Source organism: Aptenodytes forsteri, unplaced genomic scaffold, assembly GCF_000699145.1.
Source record: "Aptenodytes forsteri isolate BGI_AS27 unplaced genomic scaffold, ASM69914v1 Scaffold208, whole genome shotgun sequence".
Taxonomy (NCBI): Eukaryota; Metazoa; Chordata; class Aves; order Sphenisciformes; family Spheniscidae; genus Aptenodytes; species Aptenodytes forsteri.
The window spans coordinates 4,335,924-4,362,022 of record NW_008794963.1 but is presented as its reverse complement, the minus strand read 5'-3'; the positions used below and the strand labels follow the sequence as shown (position 1 = coordinate 4,362,022).

Genomic DNA, 26,099 nt, shown 5'->3' with positions numbered 1-26,099 from the left:
ATCTAGGTAATGCAAAGTACAGCTACAGAAGTATAAAATTTACCAGGTCAAGCGTTAAGCCATGAACAAGAGAAGACCAAAACAAGTTTACTATACTGTTCATTTACTTTACTATAAGTACTTAAAATGTGTGCTCCAGATTTCTATTCTGCAGATAGATTGTTAGCATGGCTGTATCACAGTTCATTGAACTGAAGGACTGAAACATGTTAAGTGATGGAACACGTTAATTTGGAACTGTGCAAACCCTAAGGCCATCTGAAATGATCAAATGACTGTATTTTCACATTTCTCTGAGATGTGGAACCTGCTACCTTCAGAATTACGAGTACTTGAAAATAAAACCTCACAATCTCTTCCGTAGGTGACCCACACAGAATCAAGGAACAAAGAGAATCAGTGACTTTTGGGAGAGAAGGAAAAATGAAGCACTTAAAACAGTTATTCCAACAGTTACACACCTGAAAATACAACAGTTCTGCACCATCAGATCAACACAGATTTAACTTTAAAAAACAACAGGACTGAAAAAGGAAAATAGGACTGAGAAAAATAGGACTGATGAAGACTTCCAGTGGTAGTCTAATCTACCATTCTGCTTCAAGTCATGATTTACTACATCTGAATCATTCTCCTACCACGTTCTCCAAGACTGGTAATGATGGAGATTCCAAAAGATCTCAATTATTCTTGTTATGTGTTTATTCACAACAGATAAACAATAGTGTGTCTAAACAATAGTGGGTCTAAATTATTCTAGCCTGCATAGAAACATAAAGAAAAAAAATATATTATCATCTTCTTTATGCACTTGAAGAATGTGGTCTCCTGTGTAAGCTGGTCAAAATCCTTAATTTACTCCCAAAATCCACGGGTGTTTTGCAAAAGGATGACAGGTAACCAATTCCATTATTTATATCATCATCACTGAGACTTGCATATCTCCAGCAATTTCACAACAGTTAAGTAACATTTATTTATGAAACGGGATGAGAAACATCTGCAGACCTTTAAAAAAAATTCTATGTATGCCACTGATTAATAAAGCCCTTAATAAGCCAGTATTTTTTATTTCTTCCAACAGCTTCACCTCTGAATGATCTTAAGTTACAACATTGCACCATATAAGGTAGCAAGGGTGGATGTTTCAGATGAGGGAAGCATGGAAAAATTATCCTGTATGGGAAAATTAAATGCATCCAGAAATTGGTGCCAAGGAGTGAAGCTTGGTGGCTTAGCTTACATCCTGGATTTTAACCATAAGCTATAAATACCCATGTACACAGAAAAAACATTCTGTCTGTTAACTACTATAAGTAAAAACATGGATTTAAAGGATATAGTTGTATGCACATTCACTAGCAGTGCTCTGTACCATAATAAATACTTAACCAAAAGCATCACATATTTACCTGAAGTTTGGAAAACCTCATTCAGTAAAGCTTCATTTACCACCACCGAACTGACATTTCCAGCAGGATGACACCAGCTCTGATAAATAGTTTGAAGCAGAAGGGTTTGAGCTCTAGTTGCTTGAACTGTCAAATTAGGAAGCTCAAATATGCATTCTGTCAGTGGGACATGAGCTCGCTTGATCCTGTTTAAAATATTGAGAGGAAAAAAAAAAAAAAAAAGGAAAATCATTACTTTGGTGCATAAAAATAACAATTTAAAAACTTAGTCACAGAATACCAGACTATAAGCAGTTAGTTTGTAAGGTTGGAGCTGTGTGCCTGTTAAATTTCTTCTTCTAAGAGCCGATTCTCTTTAGACTGAAATTCACCCTAAATAGGACTTCTGTTACATGATTTAACTTTATATCTCCCTCTAAAACATGAGACGAAAAAAATCATATATTTTCATCTAATTATCTCTTGGTTTTAAAATATTTAATAAAAGCAATTTCAAGTGCTCCCACCATAATAAGAGCTACTTATAAAATTGTGCAGTTACTGAAAACACAGAACTCTTAAAAAATTGAATTTTCTGGAAAATTTTTATTTAAAAGCTTACAGTGAATCACTAAGTGAGATATGTCTCCAGTGATCAAAAAAACCATACAGACAATATTCTCTTGGTTTTAAAATATTTAATAAAAGCAATTTCAAGTGCTCCCACCATAATAAGAGCTACTTATAAAATTGTGCAGTTACTGAAAACACAGAACTCTTAAAAAATTGAATTTTCTGGAAAATTTTTATTTAAAAGCTTACAGTGAATCACTAAGTGAGATATGTCTCCAGTGATCAAAAAAACCATACAGACAATATCTATACAACAAACTACAAACAAAAAGACCCACATTCCATATTTCTCCTTGTATTCCATATTTGGCTGACATAGAGCTCATTAACTGATTCTAGTATTTTTCAATGCCTTTTACCTTATAACTGGGGAGGAGAAACAGGTGGGGACAGGCATTGGAAGAGTAGTGCAAGGTACAGGACATTCTGTTTGCAAATAAATTCTTCTGTGACAATAAAGTCCACTATCAACAAGAAGGCTCTACCACAACTATACCAAAATCAGTAAGTTACTTTTTCTTCCTAATACGTACACTCTTACCTGAAATTAAGCAACAGATTGATTTGCTACATTCAAGAAAAACTGCAAAGGTTCTTTAATATTCTCAGTTTGGAGCCTTTTCCTGCAGCATTTTCCTGCAGCGTATTTACAACATTATTATTCTTGCCCTAATCACCTCCTGCTCCACCACTGAAATGTACTTTTTGTGCTATTTAGCATTATTTTCTCTAGTGTCCCCAAAATATAATTACTGATGCACAGATCAGCTCATTTTCATTCTGGGGAATCTCGTCCATTAGAAGATTTTAGGGACAAGCCTAAAGCCACAAGAAAATTAACAATATCAGGCTAATGTTCCATTGGGAATCAGAACCTTAAATGAGGGAAAGCTGCTGAAGCTGCTCACACAATCCCTTAACCCAGGAAAAAAGCATCCTTTACCAAAATGTTCGAGCGACTGAAAGTGTAAAGACATTCCGTTGCAGACACCAAATGGCTCTTTAGATCAGCAAAACCAAAACCTTCCAAGGAACTGTCACAAGCAGTCACAATATACTGCGTCTCCTATCTGGCTCCACAAGAAAATGCTTGCAGCCGTATGACCTAACATACATGAGATCACACTAGCAAGTAGAGACTCTGCAGGAGGCTCCATGAATTCAGAAACAGGCCATTCTGATGCTCAAACTCTAAAACCTGTAGTAGCGTGAAGTGACACAAAATTCTGGCAATAAGAAGTAGACTTCCTTGCACTTCTGCACCTGAATGGGAGAGTGGCCCTTTACCAAGAAAACTGTGAAGAAAAAAGCACATCATCACTTCTCAGACCCATGATCATTATCAACTAGATGAAGAAGCAGAGTAGCACAATATTCTGCTGCAAACACCTTTGGCCCATTAGCTGCAGATAAGGCCTGTGTGAAATGAAACATGGTTTGGAAACAAGCATTCTGAACATCACAAGACATGTATCAACTACCACGTTGACATGGTGGTACAGCCAAAGGTCATGTCATCACTTTGAACTTGGACTTGCACATACAAGCATTCACCTTAAGTCACAAACAGATCTCCTCCCTCAGTTTCTTGTCAATACCAGGAAACAGCTAACTGAAAACCATTTTCGCTGGAACAAGAGGGATTAGTCTCATCAAGTGTTAGACACCTACAGTATAAACAAACATCCATATGTAAGATGGCTGTATAGGCCCTTTTAAGGTAAAAGGAACGAAAACAGAACTTATATACCTAACAGAGATCCATTCACTCTAGGTCTGAGGATTAAATGAACTGCTTTCTGCAAGTCACTATTTCTGCCCACTGCCTATAAAGGGAGATCAAGATAATTATCTCAGCTGTGGATGTCTACACCATAGATCAAAGTTTCATGCATAAAGCCCATCCACAAAAGCCAATTCCATTGCTCCTCACTAAAAAGAAAAACAAGGGAATAAAAGAAAAATTTATTCCTATGGAAGAAGATACTCATGAAAGATTCTCAGAAAATGGACGTAAATACAGATGGAGGACAAAGAACAAACAAAAACAGATGTTGTAGCCTTCTGTAATAGCAATCAGTATTCTTTAGACCAAGGTTTTTCAACCTCAAAGCTTGGAATCAGGATTACCTGTCTCAGAAACGTTGAGAAGAAGGGAGAGGAAACCAGCAACAAGACTGCCTCTGAGTTGCAACTCATTTGAAGCTAATGACACAACTGTGCTGCCAGCTTCAAATGCCATTTGCAGAAAAAACACAGATGAAGGAAAAACATTTCATGTTTGTATGGGAGAATTCAGCCTTGTGTCTGGTAGCAGAAATTTCCTTCAGAACGAAAAAAAAAAAAAGCAGTCTACTGTTTGAATGAAACTATCAGTCTTTGAAGTTTGGAACTACCATATTTTGTATCGGTACAGCCCCTGTTGCTAGGAAAATCAAAACTCATTAGAGGCTTTTTCAGAAGAGATCTTATAATAGCCTTGTTGTTTTTTTTTTTATAGCAGTCACTGACACCAAAGAGTGAGTTAGAACAAGAAAAATTACATTTGCCCTGCTTGGGGGAACTAAGCATCTCCTACCTGCCTTTTCTGGTGACAGCCATGTAACTGTAACATTTTTCCTTTCTGTTCTTTTCCCTTTTGTTATCCTTTCAGATAAATTATATTTTCTACTTTTCCCTCTTATTTCTGAATATTATTTTGCAGGATTAAAACTAAATATTTCAGGAAAAAGTGTCTGAATATTTCAAAAGATGGGTTTCCCAATGTAAAATTGGTAAGGAAGAAAGGAGGTAGAAAACCTTTTTCAGCAAAATTCAGGAAGAACATGACTCCACAATAATTCCATCTAAAATAACACATTTGTATTAAAAAATTAATGTACTTCAGGGGGGGTCTGTGGAGAGCTGTGACAATCACAGCATATAATATGACAGTGGAAAAGATTTTGCTTTAAAAGTTTGACTATTCATTTAATACATATTACAGCTACTGTACTGAACTATGCTAAATTTAAAACTTAAAAGTTTCACATAAAATACTCCCTTATGTGTAATAACAGCGTATGAATTTTTTTTTTAACAATATGCAAATTCTATGCTTACTGTACTTTAACAATCCCATTGGAATAAAGTCTACTGGTCCTTTTCAGATAACTTTGGAAGAATGGGAAGTTGAAGAAAATAAAACCTTTTTTACAGGAAAAAAAAAATCAAGGCGGGGGGAAGTATTGTACCATGTGTGCAGCAAATGTTGCTTAAAGGAAATTTTAACTAGACCTGGCTAGTGATGAAAGTACATTTATAATTCAGGATTTATTATAATAGTTTTGAAACACAAATAATGCATTTAAAACAACTTAAAATACAAGTTTGCTACCAAACTGCACCTTTTAAAACAGAAAATCCATCATTAATAAGGTACTGAGCTATATTTAACCAAGTTTTATGACCCAAGAGATATATTCAAGCAATAAGTGAAAATACAAGTACAAATAATTTTTTCAGTAAACCAAGTCAGATCTGTGTTTCTATATTGTATCATTAAATTTGTATTAAGCAACTGAATGTGACTTCATATCAAAACTCACCACCATATTAAAACAGTTATGGCACATGGTTGGAGTCTAAAACCACTATTTAAACTGCACTTTAAAACTGTAACAACAATAGAAATAATTATTTCTCAAATCTTTACACTCAAGAGTTAAGATGCAGTTCTGAACATATGTTCATTTAACTGAACAGGTTAAAAAACTACCAATTCAAACACTCTTCTCTAGAGGAAAATAAATCCTAATGTAACTAGCAGGATAGGCTACTCATTAAAGCCAAACTTGGACAAGTTCCAGAATAAATTTAAGGAAATATGAACAAGCAAGTCTTGCTGTGTAGTGGCATGGAGTGAAAATGAATCTGTCCTAATTAAATGATTTTTAAATACACTTTGGTTGTACCCAGTTTGCTGACAAACTGTAATACAGACTTGCTGAAATATTTGGATAAATCTGGCGTACCGTTAAAGAAAATAGTTTTCTTCGCTGTTTTTGAATGAAAACATGAATTGGTCCTTATTATACCCCATGCATAGGCACCAATATAACCAATCCATGTAAGTTCACAGGCCTGCTATGAAATATTTTTGGTTTGTAGACATTTTTGGTTTGTAGACTTTAGGAGCAGCAACATATTCTTTTAAAATCAACACCTCAGAGTGATTGAAAGAATATAGTGGTGAACATCTGGCTCCAGAGGTTTATATAGAGTCCCCAACTGCAAAGCTGGAACCGGCAAAATGTTTCCAAAAATTTAATTTTTGTTATTACTCATATCCTGTACAGTAAAATACGATTAGTTCATTTTTTCCAAAATAACAAAACCAGTAACCTGCTACTAGAACACAGCAACTGTGCCTAAGAAGAACCTGAACGTAATTTAAATGCCTAAATAATTTCAGTCAGCAGTTGCACACCTTTCCTCTTAGGCAAACAGAAAATGTATGCTGCTTTTATATTTGACATGAACAAAGGCTTCATCTACATACCCACAACAAATCCATATTTCTATTTAATCTGATCTTTCATATCAACTTAAAGAAAATTACAATTTTGGTCATTTTTCTTAACGTTTAAGCAACTGTTATTGGGTAAGGGAAACAATGTCTAGCTACTTAATGACAAATATCAAAACTCTGAAGGGAGCGCGTAGGGAGAAGAAGAAAGGGAAAGGAAGTTAACCACTACAGTCTTGGAATTATTATTTTTTTAAATGCAAGACTGAAGTCACTACTACTCACAATAAAAAGGTCGTATCACACATCTGCATACACTAACGCAATTTTTAGTATTCAGACAGAAACATACAGTTATTTGTGCTAGATGACCAAGTTAATTATTATAAAAAAATAATAATTAAACCCCCTTTGGAACAGTTTGTTCCAAAAACATCTCCGAGACTGATGTCTTCAAAGCCTCTTCTGCTCTTCTATAGGCTTCACTAAAGGCTGCCTGACATCATTACACAGCTGAATTTTCAGCAGCTGCAGCTGCCTTTGCCTCTTATTTGTAGGAAATACTGCTAATCATACAATTTATTACAAGGGAGAAAACAATGAACTTCAAGATTCACCAACTTTTTTCTTTTTTTTTGATAAAAAAATTAACTTTTTCTTTCTGAAAATTTTAGATACGGGAATAGAAGGGAACAACATGATCATTTCAAAACTGACTTCTGTATAGTATTTAATATCAGTTCTGGAACTGAAATTGTCAGTGATGAAAAATGTTTGTAAAGTGTTAATTCATACGTGAACTTCAGAAAAAACCCCACCATTTCCTTGAAACAATTGTGAAAACAAAACAACATACGCAAAGTACAAGTTTCAATATGTCTTAGAAAATGGACAGAGAATATCCATTCTCAATTCTCAGTACAGTGTGTGTTTTAATGGAACAATAAAATTTAGCTTTATATAGCAAAGCAAAATAAATGCATTTTACAAGAACAAAAATAATTACTAAAGTCAAACAAATATCTAAAAGGAAGAAACCTTGAAAAAAAAAAGAATCCCTTTGAAGCAAAGAATGCAAGACTCTGGACATGCATGTTAGGAGCTCTAAACTTGGATTGTTTTTAAAATCATTTAGCTTGTTTTGTTACATCTGGACATTAAAAATACGATCATTAGATTAAAAATGATGATCATTACATGTGAATAATACTGGTTTGTGAAGCAACAAGGAAGTGAGAAGCAGTGACCTCAGTGGGACAGGTATTGTAACTTTATCTGCTGTGAGACACCAAGAGAAAATGTCGAAGGCTGCAAGAAAAAACAAAGACCTGGAACGTGAGGGTAGGAAAGTCTTAATTTCCCTCAGCTTGAATCCAGCCACACTAAGCATCAGATGAGTCTTTCCACCCACTGGATTAAAAGTTTAAGAAAGAAGGCAAAAAAGCAGTCTATCTCCACTTCCAGTTAAGTCACTGCCTATGTGCCTCAAAATGCAACAGATTTGGACTAAAAATTTGTTGATACTAACAAGGGATAACCCAACAAGAGGGTTGGGTTTTCAGTCTTATTTTTGGACATATGATAAACTAAGGTGGCTGCTGAAACTGTAACGCAGGAACATGTTAAACCTGCAGCTGCATTAGAGAAACATATTTAGGAAGTTTAGATCAAATTCAGCTTACTGGCTTTGGGAAAGCTCATCAATGGGACAGATGCTAGGGATCTGAACTCCCACCAAATTGCAAGTGGAGGTCAGTCACTAATTGCTATTTCTTCCTTTGGGAAAAAAAAAAAAAACAACAAAACAACCTCCTTTTCTAATCACTAGTTAATACTTGTCTCCAGAAAGAATCATTAAAGGGATATGAGCAATCTGAAAACAATAACATTCCAAGTTCTCTGCTGTGAGGAGATTAGAGTATGAGCCCTCAGTCCTCTTTATGTCCTTTATATGGTTAGCTTTACACACATCATTAACCAACTAAGTCTTGTGCATAAAGTTGTATCTTTGAAGAACTGCATCTTCAGAACTCCACAAGGTGTGTGGGGGAAATCAGAAAACAAGGGATAAGAAACTCTCCTCATGGAATGTGATTAATGCCAATTTAGGATATTTTTTCTTACTTACACTTTAAACACCTATTCTTTCTTTACTGCTGCGAGAAGGTCTGTAACTTTTTTACGTGAATTTAGGAATCTTATTGTCATTGATTGTGGATATTAGTGGGGACAAGGGAAGGGATATGACATTTAGCTGCATTATTTCCAGCAAGATCCAAATATAAGGTCCATGAGAAAAAACGGTACTCATTACAGTAACCAAAGATCAAAACATACTAAAAAAACCCCCCGAAAAAACGGAAGGAAGTCCAGAAAGAATCAAGGACTTTCTACAAGGAAGCACTGGTTTGATGAAGATAGTACAGAGGGAATCACATCATCAGCAGAGCACTTTCACATCTACTATTTGAGTTGTGCCGTGTATCTTTTCAGGAGAACTAGCTCCTACTTGGAAAAGCAGCAATGCCAAAATAAATGCAATCATTATCATTTACCTCCTGGTAAATGACAGTTTTCCTGGCGGGGGGGGAAATCAGCTGGAACTTGGAGATGCTGTAACTAAACAGCTGCAGATGACCAAGACCACCAAAACCACCAGAGGTAACCAGGTAAAAGTTGCTAGTGTCCATAAACCTCCAAACAGCAAAGATCTGTGTTTATTAAAACAAAGCAAGTGTTACATTTTTTTCATAGCTTTTGTAAATCTAGTATCATTGCTTTGGGTACCACAGTGTAATCCAATCTCAGTAGCCACAGGGGTAGAACAGGATTTGGGGAACTGCCTTCCCAGAAAGCACCCTGCTTTACTGTCCAAAGCAGCAACCTCTCCCCCTCCTTCGCCCTTTTCCTCTCCTCCTTCCCCTTTCACACACTCCCAGAAGCAGCAGCAACAGCCATTAAATCAATCCTCTAAATCTGCCACACAGAGCCATTTGGTTGCCATTAGCAGGTAAAACAGGGAGCCAGGAGGGCTCAGAAACATGCTGGTGCTCAGAGAAGAAAACTGCATGGACAAAAGCAGTCATCTGCTGAACATGATGCCACAAAACAGGAATAGGACACAAAGGCCGCTGCCATTTGGCAAGGAGATCCATGCTTAATCTGGTAAGCAGGAGGTTATCAGAGAAGCAAGAGTCATGACTGTGGCAGCCCTGAGAAGAGCAACTACTTCCATCATCCTTTCATGCTGTCAAATGTAAGAGCAGCAGCTCTCAGAAATCATCCCTTCAGTCTGAGGGAAATTCACGCAGTCAATTCAGCAGCTAATAATACAGTCATTTACAAGGTATTTTTGTAGGATATAGGATAAGATTTTGTAGGACAGAATTTTGTTGAATTACTAGGAGCACAAATAAGGATTTTTTGATATAGATTTCTATCCAATATGATCTTTTTAAATTGCACTCATTTTGTTTTTAAGTTACTGTCAAATTACCTTTCTTATTCCCAGCAGAGGTGCAAAATTTGGCATCTTAAATACAAATTAGTTATATCACCTAATAAATTTATTTCAAAGTGTGCAGATATTTTATTTCTTAGTCTATTCCATTCTATTCAAGATTTCAAATTTCAAACTCTTTTCCTATCCCAAATTTGCAATGTGACTTTCCTCTTTGCTGTTGTACAATGCTTCGGAAATTATCAAACATGTTTGAAAATTACATATACATTATTTACAAGAAAACAGCCCAGCTCATGGGCCCTATCTATGGTGAGGACCTTTCCATTTGCCAGAGCCAGCACAGCTGACCAGACATGACCCTATCCTGTAGAAGGAAAAACTTGAGTGTAGAGCTGTATTTTATGCAGAGGAAAAGTTGCTATCCCGGAAGTCTGACCCTTCTCCAAACAACACAGAACTGTCAAGAACGCAGATATGGTGAACAGAGGCTTTGTTTTCTTCTCATCTGAAGACATCTCCTGAAGTAAGGATATTAGCAAGTAGTGCAAGCTAGGAACAGTAGCTTGTGAGAGTTAACTGAGATAGAAGACGGCTCTACTTTCTGGAGAGCGAGGGAGAGGAACTGCTTCGAGCAGGAACAGTCACAAGGCCAGATCCACAGACTTTGCTGTCTCACAAAAAGCTAAGCAACTTGTAGAGCATTCTCCCAACCCTTGTAGAAACAGCAAGACAGAAAGTGACAGAAGACAACAGTGACATTTAAGAAGGAAAGAGGCACAAAAAGACCCACAGAATTTTCCTCTCACAGGTTTCAAATGGTAAGAGGAAAAAGAAAGAAAAAAATACAGTGGGATTAATAGATTTGGGATTAAGGCACAAGGATGGACAACAGACACAAAGAAAAAAGAAACAAATAAGAGAATGCAAAGGAAAAGAAGCATCTTTAGAGTATTTCCAAGAAAATGCTTGCATAGATGGGAAGAACAACATAAGAATAGAAGAAACTCAAAGCACACGTGAAGAGAACAAGCTATATGACTGAATCTTGTTTGAAAGTGCTTGGAAACTGAAAGTAGGGATCAGGAAAAATAAAGTTATATTTAGAGCATTAAGAGGAAGACAGTTGTGGAATGAAATGCTGACAATGGGAACAGAAAGAAAATACTCACATCTAACCCATACGCACACTAATACACACACCCCCTTTCCTGCCCTCCCTTGCAAATTTCTCACATATACCATTTTTAAATACATAGTCTTAACTCACCTCTAAGTACTCCCATTAAAATTGTGTGAAACAGAAAAATGTAGATAAATTTGCCTAATTATTCTTTTTATTGAAGATTATTAACAGCTGCAAAGTTGTTAGAAGATGGACCACAACTCACTGAAAGAAGCACAAAATTCCCATTTTGTTTCCTCTCTGAAAAGTTCAAAGATCTTCTTGGGAACTAACACAGTTTCAAATTCCCTGCTAAGATTCAAGAGCTGAACACAACCCCAACTTAAAGTAAACACTAACAACTGATCTAAATAAGAAACTTTGTCCAAAAAGGTAAGCTGGTTAGGATTTGGGGTTTTCTGTCAATTTCTTCTATTTAATACTTTTGAATACTGCTTATTTTGTTTCGTAAATGTATAAAATCTTCTGGGTTTTGGCAAATCTTTGGCATTTACAGTGAGAGATAAAAGGCTGTTTGAAATTCTGGCAAACTTTTTATAGCTAGACCATAAAGGTCAGAGGGTTAACAAGGTGCATGTCTGCATTAGCTGAAACAAAATAAATATTTGAACTAAAATATTGCACTGAATGGAGATGCCACAAACAGAAAGTAAACAAGACTAAAAGAAATGAAGCCATATTTCTGTATTCACAGGCAACTAGTGAATTCCATTAAATCCAGAAAGTAAATAAAAGCACCTAACTCCACTCTTCCTTGCCTGAAAGTACCCCAAAAGCCAATTCTAGTATCCTTTAAGACAGAAGTTACAGCATCACAAGGAAGTTGCTGGAAGCGGGGAAGGGTGTTTTGTTTTTCCCTTTACCAGAAAAGCCTTTAATATAGCAAAGGGTGGATCAAGGGTATCATCAACAGCAAGAACATGAATGGACAAGGTGTGCTAATGATTCGCATGTATACACTGCGTAACAGCAGAAAGAGTATAAAGGCTGTTAAAGTGATTATATTGTGGCCTCGTTAATTAGCAACCTCAAAAGTATTTTAAAGGATATCAGAAGCTATGTAAAGCAAAACATTAAATCTCAGTAAATGCATAACACTTTTTACTTCAAAGACTACAATTATTGTTAAATCTAAATTTACCATCTTAAGCACTAACTCCACCACTGACTTTACACCATTCTTTCCTCAAAAGTAATACAAACTTTGAAGCAGATTCTATGGGTATAGTGTTTTGTGTTCAGTTTTGGTCTATTCACTGTAAGAGTCTCACTACGTCTATTTCATTACTTAAAAACTCCACAACCCTCGTGAGTCTTCAAGACCATCAAAATTATCACATACACACGTACTGAAGAAAATATGCTGTCAGTAAAACACAACACCAGAAAAACATTTTCTTGCTCTAATATATGTACACAGCCAAATCCAAGACGCATGCAAAGTTAGTGTAACAAATACACGTACTTTCAGAGCAAGAGACTAAGTCAGTGACAGCATTATAACAATTCCATTTCCATTTTCCCTTCTTTTAAAAATTAAACATACAGAAATCAGATTCTTAATTCTGTCATTCTGTATGTATATGCTCATTTCTTGACTATCAAAGGAATATTCTAATCATGCTTACCAAATCTATTTCCTTCTATTCGACTGTTCATTTTGGAATCAGTCATTAAACTCAAAGGAAATGCTAGTTAAACATCAGCAAAGAAAACTAATTAAACATTTACTTTAAAATCCTGTGGGCTTTTGTTTAAAAACCATACATGTTATAATGGATAAAAATCCTGATTAATTGAAAAATGAATCCACAATTCTTGTATTAGTGTCTTAACCAACATAATCCTTTCCATTTCTTGCATCAATATCAGAAGCACCTGCAACAGGTATAACTGATTTCCAAATCTGTTCTGATAAACAGATTTTATTCTCATAGTTTACTGTTTAAGGGCCTCATCCCACATGAGCCCAACTTCAGTTGTTCTCTTGTTCTTCCTTTTTTGTTCAAATTGCCCTCTAATGTTCTCATCCAAAACATGTCATACTAAAAAAAACTAGTTCAGAAACTGGGAGCTGATATTATTTAGAAGATTAAAACCTAATGAAAATCAGACAATGCCTACTGAATATACAGGCCCAATGGAGGTCCAAACATTAGCATGTGTTCAATACAGCACCTGTTCCTCATATATAAACCAAATATAAAGGCTTATGTGCATGTTCACCTGTTCAGCTGTCCATAATACCTTAGCAGCTTTACTGCATCTGTGTTCATCTCTGGGTCGGAAAAACATGCTGTCCTGTGTCCAGTATAATTTGTTTGCTGTATTCTCCTCATGCTTGTTCCCTCTGGGACCCAGATGTGCTGCTGCTTTTCTATGGCAATAGTCCTTCTCATAGATCAGGATCTGTCTTTGGTTCTAGGCTAAGTGTTTGTGTATTGTTTGTGTACAAGGAAATTTCCTCACCATTTTTCCTCAAGCACATTTATCCTAGTTGTTCATAGCTTTTTTTTCTGTTGTTATTTCCTTAGCAACACCTTTTAAAATAAGTTAAAGTAACCTGCCAGCAAATACTGATGGCAACAGTTACAACAACCAGGATAAAATATTCACGATGTGCAATCACTTTCCCTGGACAGATATTAGTTAATAGGCTTAATTTACTTTCACTGAAGAGCCTTGACAATTAATTGGTCTAAATAACTACACTGGAAACACTACAAATGACCACCCTTTACTGTCAACTCTGCTGAATTTCCTCCTCATGGACAATACTAAAAAAAAAAAAATACAACTGCTTCCAATTTACATTGATTAAAAGTGCACTTTTAACAGATTTGCTGAATGCTGCCTGCCACATCTGCTGAGAAGTAGTAACATTAGATCTGGACTTGATTTAAAAAAAAAAAAAAAATTAAACTAGAGGTTTCCAACTGAAGTTAATTTGTAGTCACACTAATCAAGCTGCAAGTCATGTACTCAGAATGCAAAACCCCTCCTGGACAGAGGGTTGTTCTTGGTAACTGACAACAGCTCCTTCCAGAAAAGTGCAGTTGAAAAGTGCCCCAAAGTGTTCATGTTGAAACTTGATACGTTAATATCACTGCAGATTAGAAAATGTTCCACACAAGTTCCTTAAGCATCTTCATCCTTATACACAAGCATGGCCTACTTTAACTTTTATAGTGAAAGATATGTTAAACCGTGTTATCAATGAAAAATCATTCTCCTGTTAAAACTGTTAAACCACCCTATATTACTGTTCACCATTTGCTATGATATATTGACATACCTACTCCTCAAACAAACACAAAGATGCACAGTAAACCAAAATTTCTGAAAGTGTCAAGTTCATTGCTCACAAAGCCATACCAAAACCAGCTACCAATAAATTTAAGAAAAAAAAATCTGATTTAATATTATGTTCTCCGATGCATTTTCTAGGCAATGCCAGAGAAGTACACAATGCTGAAGCAATCCAGCATACTCCCTAGACTGATTGTTCACATCTGAGGCAATTCTACACAACCACCTCTGCAGAAACCAAGAGAATGACTGTTTCTGTCTGGTTTTGCACTGCCCATATCACTGGCACTTCTCAATAGTTCAAACAGGTTTTTACACATGCTAGCTCTAACTCACATGATGCTGATGTGGCTGAAACTCTCTCCTGTCCCATACACTGATGACATCTGTTCAGGCATGCAATCTCAGATCCTTTCTGTTTCGAAGGATACCCTGAATTTTCATCTGGCAGTTATATCCAATTACTGACATAACTAATAGTCATAACTGAATGCTACAAAATGAGTTTCATGTGTTTTCAACCTGTTTCTGCTTCTGACCCAGGAACCAAGCATGCCCCTCAACTGCCCATGTGAAACACAATCCACATCCAATCTAAATTGACATTACTCTTGATTTACTGTGACTAGTCAATAAAACAGGCTGCCAAAATCAAGACCCAAGTGTCAATTTATTGGAAAACTTCCTAGATTTATGATCTAATGTTCACAGTCTGTGGATATCTGGCTCTGTGTTTCCTGCCAGCAGGGTCCGCTCGCCTCTTAATAGCACAACTGCACTGAACTGCATGACGGCTATGTCTCATGACTCTCAAGCTCAGAAATCTACTGTGATTTCTAGTTCTAAGCAGCATTACTCCACTGGACATGCCCTGCGAAGATGTTTCAATCAAAAAAGTAACAAAGACAGATAGTTCACCTGATGCCCCATTATACACTTTTAATCCTCCCTTCAGTGAGCAGTAAATCCTAAAATCTCCTACTGTCATCACAATAGTACCTTGTTGGTAAAGGCCACGTCAGCAGGAGCTAATTTCCTTTCTAAAGAACTCCTTACTGTGCAAGAAGCCAGATCATCTACCACACTGCTTGTGAATCAACATGAATTGCTCTCACTCTGGTCAATTCATTGTGATACCATTAAATGCACACAGGATTTTCAAGATGACCCATAAAGCAGACATGAGCAGGTGCACTTCATGACTCATACAGGAGCTTATAATGACCATACTGGATCGTGTAAGGAGTCTAATGATGAATTCTGTCAATAATAATACAGTTGTATGGCATACCACTACGTAGCTTTGATTGAGGGGGATGTTTGCCTTGTAAGGGATGCACGATGGAAGAAAATGGAAGTAAAGCTGTATAAAAATACAAACACCTTTACAGTAACAAAGGTTTGAGCAGAAATCTATACAGTAATAACACAAGGTCTTTAGAATCCTCAGTTTCTGTAATGTTAATATTAAAGTTATAAATTAAAAAAGTTAAATTTTAGTTAAAACTAAATTATGTGTACAAAGCAACCATTTGGCAACTACACAGTGACAAAGTCAAAAGCTAGGAAGTCAGGTAAGAAAACACAAAACGCTGATGTTCAGATTGCTGGCAAAGTATGTTTCTCAATACCCTTGTATAATGGTTAGCCAAAAGAAGTTACAACCTAAGGTGCCAATCTAATGTAAATGTAACAGATTCTAGAGACATAGTAAAGTGTACAAAGCAACCATTTGGCAACTACACAGTGACAAAGTCAAAAGCTAGGAAGTCAGGTAAGAAAACACAAAACGCTGATGTTCAGATTGCTGGCAAAGTATGTTTCTCAATACCCTTGTATAATGGTTAGCCAAAAGAAGTTACAACCTAAGGTGCCAATCTAATGTAAATGTAACAGATTCTAGAGAGATAGTAAATATTTACCTTTACAGTTAAATCTGTGTTGAAATATTAAGAACAGCTATATTATGTAAATGTTCTTAAGGATTCATAAAAGCAAAGCCTACAGAAACTGCACATATATATTCCATGTGAGGATCTCTGTATCTAGATTTCTGTACTTATCTTTCAGTACTGCGAGGGCACATATTAATAAAATAACTATGTCAGGACTGTAATCCACAGCTTTCACAAGTGAAACAAGTGACATCGTATCTCTGGGCAGCTGAGGTGCCCAGCATATGATACATGTGACTTCCTATAATAGCAGAGCAAATTTTAAACTTTTGTCAGCTTTTGTCAATAATGGATAGCTCTGCAGTAAAAGCACTGAAGGAAAGAGACACAATGCAAACACAAAACAAATGTCATACTGTCAAGAATCCTTCCTCATCAGAAACTGCTTGACTAAGATTAGCACACTGCCTATGTTTAAGCTGAAAATTATTTCCTAAGACAGTATCTGCAGAAAACAGTTCAAAAGAAAGAACCTTTGCAAAAATAATATCCATCTAGTCTCTCAAAGATTTTTTTTGTTTGTTTGTTTACCAGTAATTACCTAGAACTACTTGCAGGTTTCTATTCCAGATTTTTGTTCTGCTAGAATAACAAATTTAAGAACAATCAATTAACTGCTCTGTACTCTCTAATAATTAAAATGCAGGCCACGAAATCCTAGATACTAATTTACCCAGCAGGTCCTCAATTTGTTCCTAAAAGGTTCATTCACACACTCAAATTTAACACAACCATCTATTAGTCAAGTCTATACTGGTGCTTCCTTGCAGACAGCAAACCAGCAGCTATTGCTCTGGTCTCAAAATGAGAAAGAAGAGACTCATTATCAAGGAAGCAGACCCCTTTAGAATAGACTACTGGACCAAGAAGCTGAATAGAAAGGATACAGGGATAGATCACATCATCCCCATTTATAACTTTATTCCACCAGTGTTTAGAGTCTCAAAAGCTGTCACAGGTGAAGACAGTAAGTGAGAACCTTCCCACAGACCCAATAAAGGAAAACGAGAGTCTGGAACACTTGTCACAGGAAGGGAATTTATAGAAGACAGGTCAAGAAAAGAAGAAAACTAATAAAATAGCACACATAGCTGGACCAGTATCTAGCTCAAAACATACAGATAACACACTTCGCTATCAATCCAGGTATCAGAAAAATAAAGGAAGGCTATTCAGAATCTATATTCTTTAATGTTACTTTAATATTCTTGCATATTGTGATATTGCATAACTGATGAGGGTTATAACACTGAAATGTCTTACACTTAATTACCTCATCTGTTACCACAGACATTGTAGCCAAAAGAAAAAATGAAAAAGAAATCAGCTAATTCCTCTCAAGATTTCTGAATGAAAAGAATGTTTATTGCCAAACATTCTAGGCTCGACCATATTCTGCTAATTCTCAGTTTTTTTTTGACATCTTCCTGAAAGCTTTGAAAGCTGCTTTACAATCTGGCATGCAACACTACATAAAGTAGTTGTAAAATATTGACATTAACATTGTATTTTGCATCTTGTTATGCTTGACAAAAACAAAAGACCAGATGTTTTTACTTTAATATAAAAATAGATTAGCTATACAATTTAAAAGATGTCAAAGACTTAGTTAACTAGTGAGCTTGAGCACATTTCTTTAATAAGAAGAAAGTGTATTAACTGAAATTAAAACAGACATCAATCTAGTAGGTAAAACAAAACAGCACTTTTGTAACTTTTATGGTTATTTACTGGAATTTACTGGGCTGATGTTGCTGAAATTTTATCTATTAAAACATGTTACCAATGTTTATCAACTAGTTCTAAAAACTAAATATTACTATAGTATTTAATACACCATCTACATTTTGAGATTATTATATTGAAACTAGAAAAGAAAGCTATTCTACTGATTTATGTCAGAAATAAAGTTGAGATTTTCACTGCTAACTCAAAACATACTACCTGAGGGATTCCATAACAGTTCATAAAACGTCTTTGTTTTTAAAAGGTATGGTCTGTGGTATATATTTTCTACGAAGAAATAGAAGAACACATGTAGCATCAGATGTGTGTACTTTAAGAAACTCTGGAATGTGAAATCTAAAAATCCAAATAAAGCAGGTGGTATAATTTGGGGGGGAGGACTGAATTTAAGTTTAATGACATTACCAGGTTATCCTACCAGACTAATTCTCACTCACTGCATGACTTCAATGAAGCTCTCAGTCCTCATGCTGATTTCGATTTAGTTCAAGTGCTATTTGATGCGTTTCATCTGGAGTTTTATTCACTTCAAACTACACTTCATTTAACCAGGCTGCTGCTGTACTCATTTGGTTTTCTACTTTATTACCCGCAAATTGGTGTTGCTTAGTTTAGGTAAATTGTTGGAATAAGTTAATTTTATATAATTATTTCACACTGTTAATAAATAAATAAGCTTTAGAAAGATATTATATCACAAAATGAGAAAGCTATTGAAATTATTTTAAAATACAGTAGACCACAATAAGTGTTGCTCTTACAAGATATGCTAATAAATACCGACAGATTATTTGCTATTGTAAGGCAGGACCATTCCCCTGCTTCCACTCCCCAAAACTACTGTTTGTTTTTGGTTTTCTATGTTATTAGTCTACCATACTTTATTTTCCAGCTGGGCACACACTGTAATACAATGTATTTTTATAAGAGAGAGAGAAAGAAAGAGAGTAAGATAGAAAGCATGAGAGAGAAGCAGAGACTGCACAAGTGAGAGAGAATGCGAGCGCAAGACCGTGCACTTGAGATAGAGCGTGATGGCAAGCATGCAACAGCGCATGTGGAAAAGCGCAAGAAACCAAGCATGAGCGAGCAAGAGATCGAGCGCAGTGAGCACAAGCACACACAAAAGAGAGCGCAAGTGCATTCATGAGAGAGTACTAGCACTTGAATACCATGAACTTGCCAGATGACAGATTTTTTTCAACCATTTTTCATCTCTAAAAAAATTTCTTTTGTTTTGCACAACTAACCATGGGTTTTATAATGTACTAAATAAATTTAAGTTTGCATTTAAAAACTAATTTATTTCCACAGTTTACTAACAAGGATCATTAACCAGAACTCAGTGTTAAATGTCAGGTCATGTCAGGAAAGGCTGTCAATCCTGCCAGAGTACTGAGGTACTCTGATTAGTGCCGATTATGGGTTATCCTGGTAACATTTATTATTTTTTAGCAAAACGCCGCAACAGAATAGCAATTCATTTGAAGTGGTTAGTACTTTTGTAAACTATTGATGGAAAATATGAGAAAGCCAATTAGGCTGCTACCACCTGGTGGTGTGCTGATTGCGCTAAAAACCTCTTATATTTAACACGGTGTCACAGCTTGTGAGAGAAAAACTAACATATTCTCTGTGTAGCACTATGAACAATCATAGACAGTCTTTTTTTTTTTTTAAATTCCATTAAACTTTCACAAACAAATGACTGTTACAAATTAGCTATACAACACAGAATGTTTGAAGCAAAAATATTTCACACATTAACCTGTTTTCCTGTTATCTTGTCAATTTTATGTAATATTCTTCGCACAGATTTAGTCATAAAGTAGTATTACAGAGAGCTATTGCTCAAAACGAGGGATAAAGAAAACTAATGTCCTGTCCAAAGTATTGCCAAAACGCATTTTCTTGAAAATAGTTTTTATAAATACAATTTATTAATAAAAACTATTACACACTGACATTTACAATCACAAGACTTAACCTGTAGAGCTAAATTTAAATACTGAATTTCCATGGCATTAAAGTTAAAAAAAAAAATATATATATAGCTCATTTTATAATAAAGCACAAAATTGTCTTCAGAACAGAAGTGTTTGCATTTAAAATCTGAACTACTACAAACAGCTTAATACCTGATCACAATATTAAAACACTTCCAACTGTAATGAGTAACAGAATTAAAAGTCTTTTGGTTAAATAATACAAATAAAAGTATTTGGTTGAGTTTAAAACAGAAAGAGCTGACCTGTTCAGTTAAACACATCAAGCTTGCCTTCAGCTTTTATATCCACTCAAGGAAGAATGGAAACTGGTTCACAGAATTCTACAAGGTCTAGAAGAAAGCCATTTACTACAGGACTTGTGTAGCCTGTTCTCTCAAGCAAACAGGGGTCTAAGGTGTTTAAAAACAGCTATCTTTACAAAGAAATTTATTAATGATAACAGACTTAATAATAGAATATGATAGAAGAGACAGAGAAGTTTAGGGATATATATGGAGCTTGGCATTTTTAAACCATTCATTAGACACGCAAAGTAGTTGAGTACATTACTTAAATACACTGTACACGCTTAATGCTCACCAATATTTGGGAAACTTGATCAGCTTGCCATAAACAGCAGTACTGAATGAGGGGATAACTGGAACAGGGAAGCAGTACAATCCTTTACTATCCAAAGAAGTCAGTGCTGCTTGAAAACCAAATATCTGAAACAAATTAAGCTGGTCAAAGTGTATGCTATCACATGATTAGATCACTTTCAAGTTACTTCTATAACATAATATACACATTTTTAAATATATTCAATAAATATGAAATAAATCGTGTATTATTTTTAGATAATTCCTTTTCCCCCGAAACACAAATATAACTAGAAAAATCTACCTAAAACAATGTTCCAATAGGAATACCTATAAAAATATTTTCTTCGCTCAAAAAAGTAAGTTTTAACTACACTCTAATTTTTAATAAAATGCTGAATTATAATTTATCAACTAAAATACATTATTCTATATCCTTTAAATTCTCAGATTGCACATTGCCTTTCATACACAATAAATAAAATCACTTTTTGTAATTATAATAACATTGGCCTAAAAAAAGTGGTATTTAAGGAAATGAGAACCTTCCCTTCAAAGCTTTTTTCTTAATAAGAGCATCTAAAGAAAGGTTCATCACAACTATTCTTTATGATTTTTCTCTGTTCAATATGGAAAATAAATGGCTGTAGAGTTGACTTTTTAACATGCTGTACCACCATCACATAAGAACAGAACACTTTGACCTATATTAAAGCTAGCAAATAAACCCTATAAAACTCAAAATTGAAGTCCACATTTTGCAAATACTGATCGAACAGCTACTAAAAACTTTTTGAATAGAAAAAAATCCCCTCAAACTGAAAAACATACAGATGACTTGCAACATTGCCATCCCAATCACTTTAAATGTGACAGAAGGTAAACATGTCAACCAGAAAACTGAAAGCTTGCCATGCAATTCCGGGACAGAGTTTGTTTTATGCAGATAGTAAGAATTTCACTGTTTTAATCTCTATTAAGATATCAAAATGGAAGGGAATGGACTGAAAAATTTAGCAAAATTAACAGTACTAGTAGTAAATATTTACATTTCAGTAGTACCCAAAAGGTTTCAAACTGCCTGAGCACATCCTAAAAGGTTGGAAGGTATGTTTTAAAACTCCTCTTGAGATTTCACTTTTTCATTCTACTAAAATCTCAGCAGATAGCTACTGAAAAATCTCAAAGCAATTTTTCAGTAGCTTCTTAAACTACCCCCAACCTCACAATAAGAAATCCTCTCACACAATGGATCTTTAACTGAGAACATTCAGAGGGTTTTCCTCTTATAATGAAAAAAAAAAATTGTTTGGCCACAGTGTTTGATTGTATACCTTCACTATCATGGTTTTGCTCTATCAATACTACTAAAAGTGATGGTTTTTCCTCATAACATCCCATCAAGTTTCTAAGTGTAATTCATCGCGATCTACATATTCTATGAGCATTATCCTAGAAGAGGGGAAAGGTTTTGTTCCAAATTATTTTAACTCAATCTTGCCACAAAGACCTTGGGGCTTCAGTCTGTGTAGTTTCCTCATGTGAAGTTCTCTGTTCATGTTACAAAACATTTGGCTCAGGTCAGAAGCCGCAATCCCAAACAACGACATTCTGTGAAATGTGTTTACGTCCTTTTAGATAAGCTGAAAACTTTCTCCCAAGAAACCTACTAACACTTAGGATTATCCATACTTATATTAACTTTTTCTCAGCACACTGCAATGAGAAACAGATCTCAAGCCTTCTTTTACCTTCAGATAGCAGTGTGAGTAACAGTAATGAAGCAGGTTGTCAGACGGCTGGCCAAGGCTGCTGACCATGTGCACCAGTTGCTCAGCATACATCGGCACCGAGTGCTCCAGGTTAACCTTATCCACCAAAATTCGGACAGAAGGTAAAGGCCGCAGGGGCTGGAAGCTTGCAGCATTTAACAGTCCACTTAAGTTCTAGGGGAGGGGGAAAAAAACATGCAATTATTACACTACAGATATATTATCTACCATATTTACATACTCTTACCTCCGCCCACACACAAGCAAATCTACATGTAATAAACTGTTTACAGATACCATGGCCTTATGGTCATTATAATACGAATCCTCAAAACTTTTCAAAATAATTTCTTCAAAGTTTAAAATTTATGTATAAACTTTTTATCCATAATTGTCTTGGGTGTAGATGCCCAGGTGCTGGCGGTAGGGGGGCTGCAGGGGTGGCCTCTGTGAGGGGAGACCAGGGGCTACCCTGTGCCAGGCACAGCTTGTTCCAGCTGGTTCCACCAGTGCTGCAACAGCCCCACCGCAGGACACAGCTGAGCCCATCGGCCAAGCTGGTGGCACCTCTATGGAAACATATTTAAGAAAGGGCAAAAATGTCACGCAGGCTGAGAGGACTGAGGGGAAAAAAGTGAGAAACAGCAGTATGAGCAGCAAGGTCAGAGAAGAAGGAGGGGGAGGAGGTGGTGCTCCAGGCAGCAGAGCAGATGTTCCCCTGCAGCCCATGGAGGACACCACGGTGGAGCAGATATTTCCCTGCAGCCTGTGGAAGAGACCACACCAGAACAGATATTCACACTGCAGCCCGTGGAGGACCCCACACTGGAGCAGGTGGATATGCCCTGAAGGACACTGCAGCCTCATGGAGAGCCCACACTGGAGCAGATTTTTCCTCAAGGACTGTGGGAAGAACTCACACTAGAGCAGGGGAAAAGTGTGAGGAAGAGGGAGTGGCAGACATGAACATATTATGGACTGACCGCAACCTCCCATTCCCCATCCCCCTGTGTTGCAGGGTGGGAGGTAGAAGAGTCAGGGAATGAAGGAGTGAAACTGAGCCTGGGAAAAAGGGGAGATGGGGGAAAGGTGTTATTTTGATTCTTGTCTTTGTTTCTCACTATCCAAATATATTTTAATTGGCAATAAATTAAATTCCTTTTCCCCAAGTTGAGTCTGTTTCGCTCGTAATGGTAATTGGTAAGTGATCTCCCCTCTTTATCTTGACCCATCCTATTCTCTCCCTCCTGTCCTGTTGAGAAGGGGCAGTGAGAGTGTGGCTGGGTGAGCATCTGGCAGCTGGCCAAGGTCAACCCAGTACAAGAATACACAAAGTATTTTGTTCTATAAAATATTTGCTTACATTTTTATCACTCCAAAGCGCTATCACCATACTAAATTCATGCTGATCTAACCTTTACACTGCCATATATTATTATGTATTCACAGTCATGCCAGACATCTCAGCAAAAAAAGATGCCATTCCAAAAAAAATAAATATCACAATTTTAAACATCCAACTATATTTTCCACAGTATCCATTAAAATGAAGTACTGTATCCAGTACAAGACAGACATGGGCATACCAGAATAAGTTTGTTGGAAGGCTACCAAAGTGGTTATGGGGTTGGAGCACATGAGCTCTCTCTCGGGAGAGACTGAGATAACTGGAGTTGTTCAGCCTGGAGAAGGCCAAAGGGAGATCCTACTGCTGTCTACAGCTGTCTACTGGGAGGGTACAGAGAAGAGGGAGCCAGACTCTTATCAAAGGTATACCGTGAGGGGATGAGTGGCAATGGACACAAGCTGAAACACAGGCAATTCCAAGCAGGTCTACGGGAAAGCTTTTTATGGAATCTCCATCCTTGGAGCTAATTCAGCATTTGACTGGACAACCTCTGCAGCAGCCTGTTCTACTCAGGCTTGCTTTGAGCACGATTTTGGACTCCTGGAGATCATCTCCAGAGATCTCTTCCAAACCAAATTACTCTACGAATCTGAAAATTTTATTAAACTTGTATCAAAATAGGACAATAAGCTGATGTATGTATGACTTTCAGTCTAAAAGTCAAAATTATTATTGTTTTAAATAGGCTTGACTTCACTCAGGAAACGTAAATTGAAACTCCAAGTAAAAAAAAAAGTTCACTTGAATTCAACTTGTTTGCCTCACACCTACAACAAATACGGGGCTGTTCTCCCATTATAAAAATACCATATGCCCATGCCCATAAGGTGAAAAGCACCACAATCCATTGGGCTATTCCGGGCTGAAATGAAATAATGCTTCCCATTAGGCACCTGGTAATGTCCCATTTTCTAATATTAGAAGCTTCTGAATGTATCCTAATACATCAAGAGATAACAGATTTGTCACCAGTTCACTCACTCTAGCCAGCTTAACTGCAAAGATAAGCAGTCTAAATTTAAGAAGAAGATACACACTCCTTAAGCACGCTCACCGAATAAATGGCACACACTTAAAGTTTTATATATGTTACAATCTAGAGACTAGAAATCCAAGTGAAGTGTTAACACGTATGTTATTGTATTTCACTTCACCAATGAAAATGGTTATACAACCACACTATAAGAAACGCCATAAATTAAGACTTCCCGTACTCTGTCCTCTTGTGCATACACATACAATCTTAAACCACATAAACATACTGTAAATAAGCACATTTTATAAGAAAATACAGAACAAGTTAGACAGTGCTCCCCTAGTCAGCAGGTATCTATTACGTTATCAAGATAATTTAATGTCACTGTGCCTTCTATCATGTAAATACTACTCAAATCCATCTCTGGGGGGAAAAAAAAAAAGTAATAAGCTTTTTCAAATGTTTTTCACCTTTCTTACATATAAGTGGTTACAAAGATGTTTGGTTCTTTTCACAACACCTTCAAAATATACAACTTCATCTCCATTTTAGACAAGAACTTATCATTGAAAAGAAAGGCTGACACAAAAATAATTCACTAATTCTGGAAGTCAGTTTGAATGGCAATTTTTGAATGTTTAGCACAGCAAAGTACTTCACAAATAAAAGCCTAACTCCCATTGCTTTAATTGGAATCACAGATACTGAGAGCTTCTACAAAATACATCCCACTAAAAAAAAGCTCGTCCTCAAGTACAAGCAACATGTATTTAGTGTCTGCTTGTGAAAAACACATTGGAAGTGTTTAATATCAGATAAAAATTCCTAGAAATTGAACTCAATCAAAAACTGATTTTTTTTTTCCTCTTCTTCCTGTCCCTTCCCTTATCCATAAAACACCTTCCAGCCTCTGCCACAAGAGGTAAACCTACTGCAAGTCTTCACTACAAAACACTGATTCATCCCTACAGTACCTCAGCATTGTGCATTGAGGAAGGAGCCCTGTAGGAATAAAACCAGTATGGGATTCTTGAGCTGGAGATACCCAGAAGATAAAACAAATTAAGGCTGTTAGAAAATTTCATTTCTGGCTCTCTGAGCTAGTCACTCAGCAGTTAAATGCTCAGTAACAGCCAAAGTCCTGCTGGCATCCTGGCTGGAACTAGTAC

The 26,099-nt window shown here is 36.2% G+C and overlaps 1 protein-coding gene across 1 annotated transcript in view; it reads right to left on the bottom strand.

The window, feature by feature from the left end:
- The window catches only part of VPS13B (vacuolar protein sorting 13 homolog B), a 512,636-nt gene that overhangs the window by 386,114 nt on the left and 100,423 nt on the right, over positions 1-26,099 (bottom strand). The window contains 3 exon segments of the mRNA XM_009275488.2: positions 1,413-1,597; positions 20,776-20,900; positions 22,526-22,720. Of these exon segments, the coding sequence (XP_009273763.1) occupies positions 1,413-1,597; positions 20,776-20,900; positions 22,526-22,720 (505 nt within the window).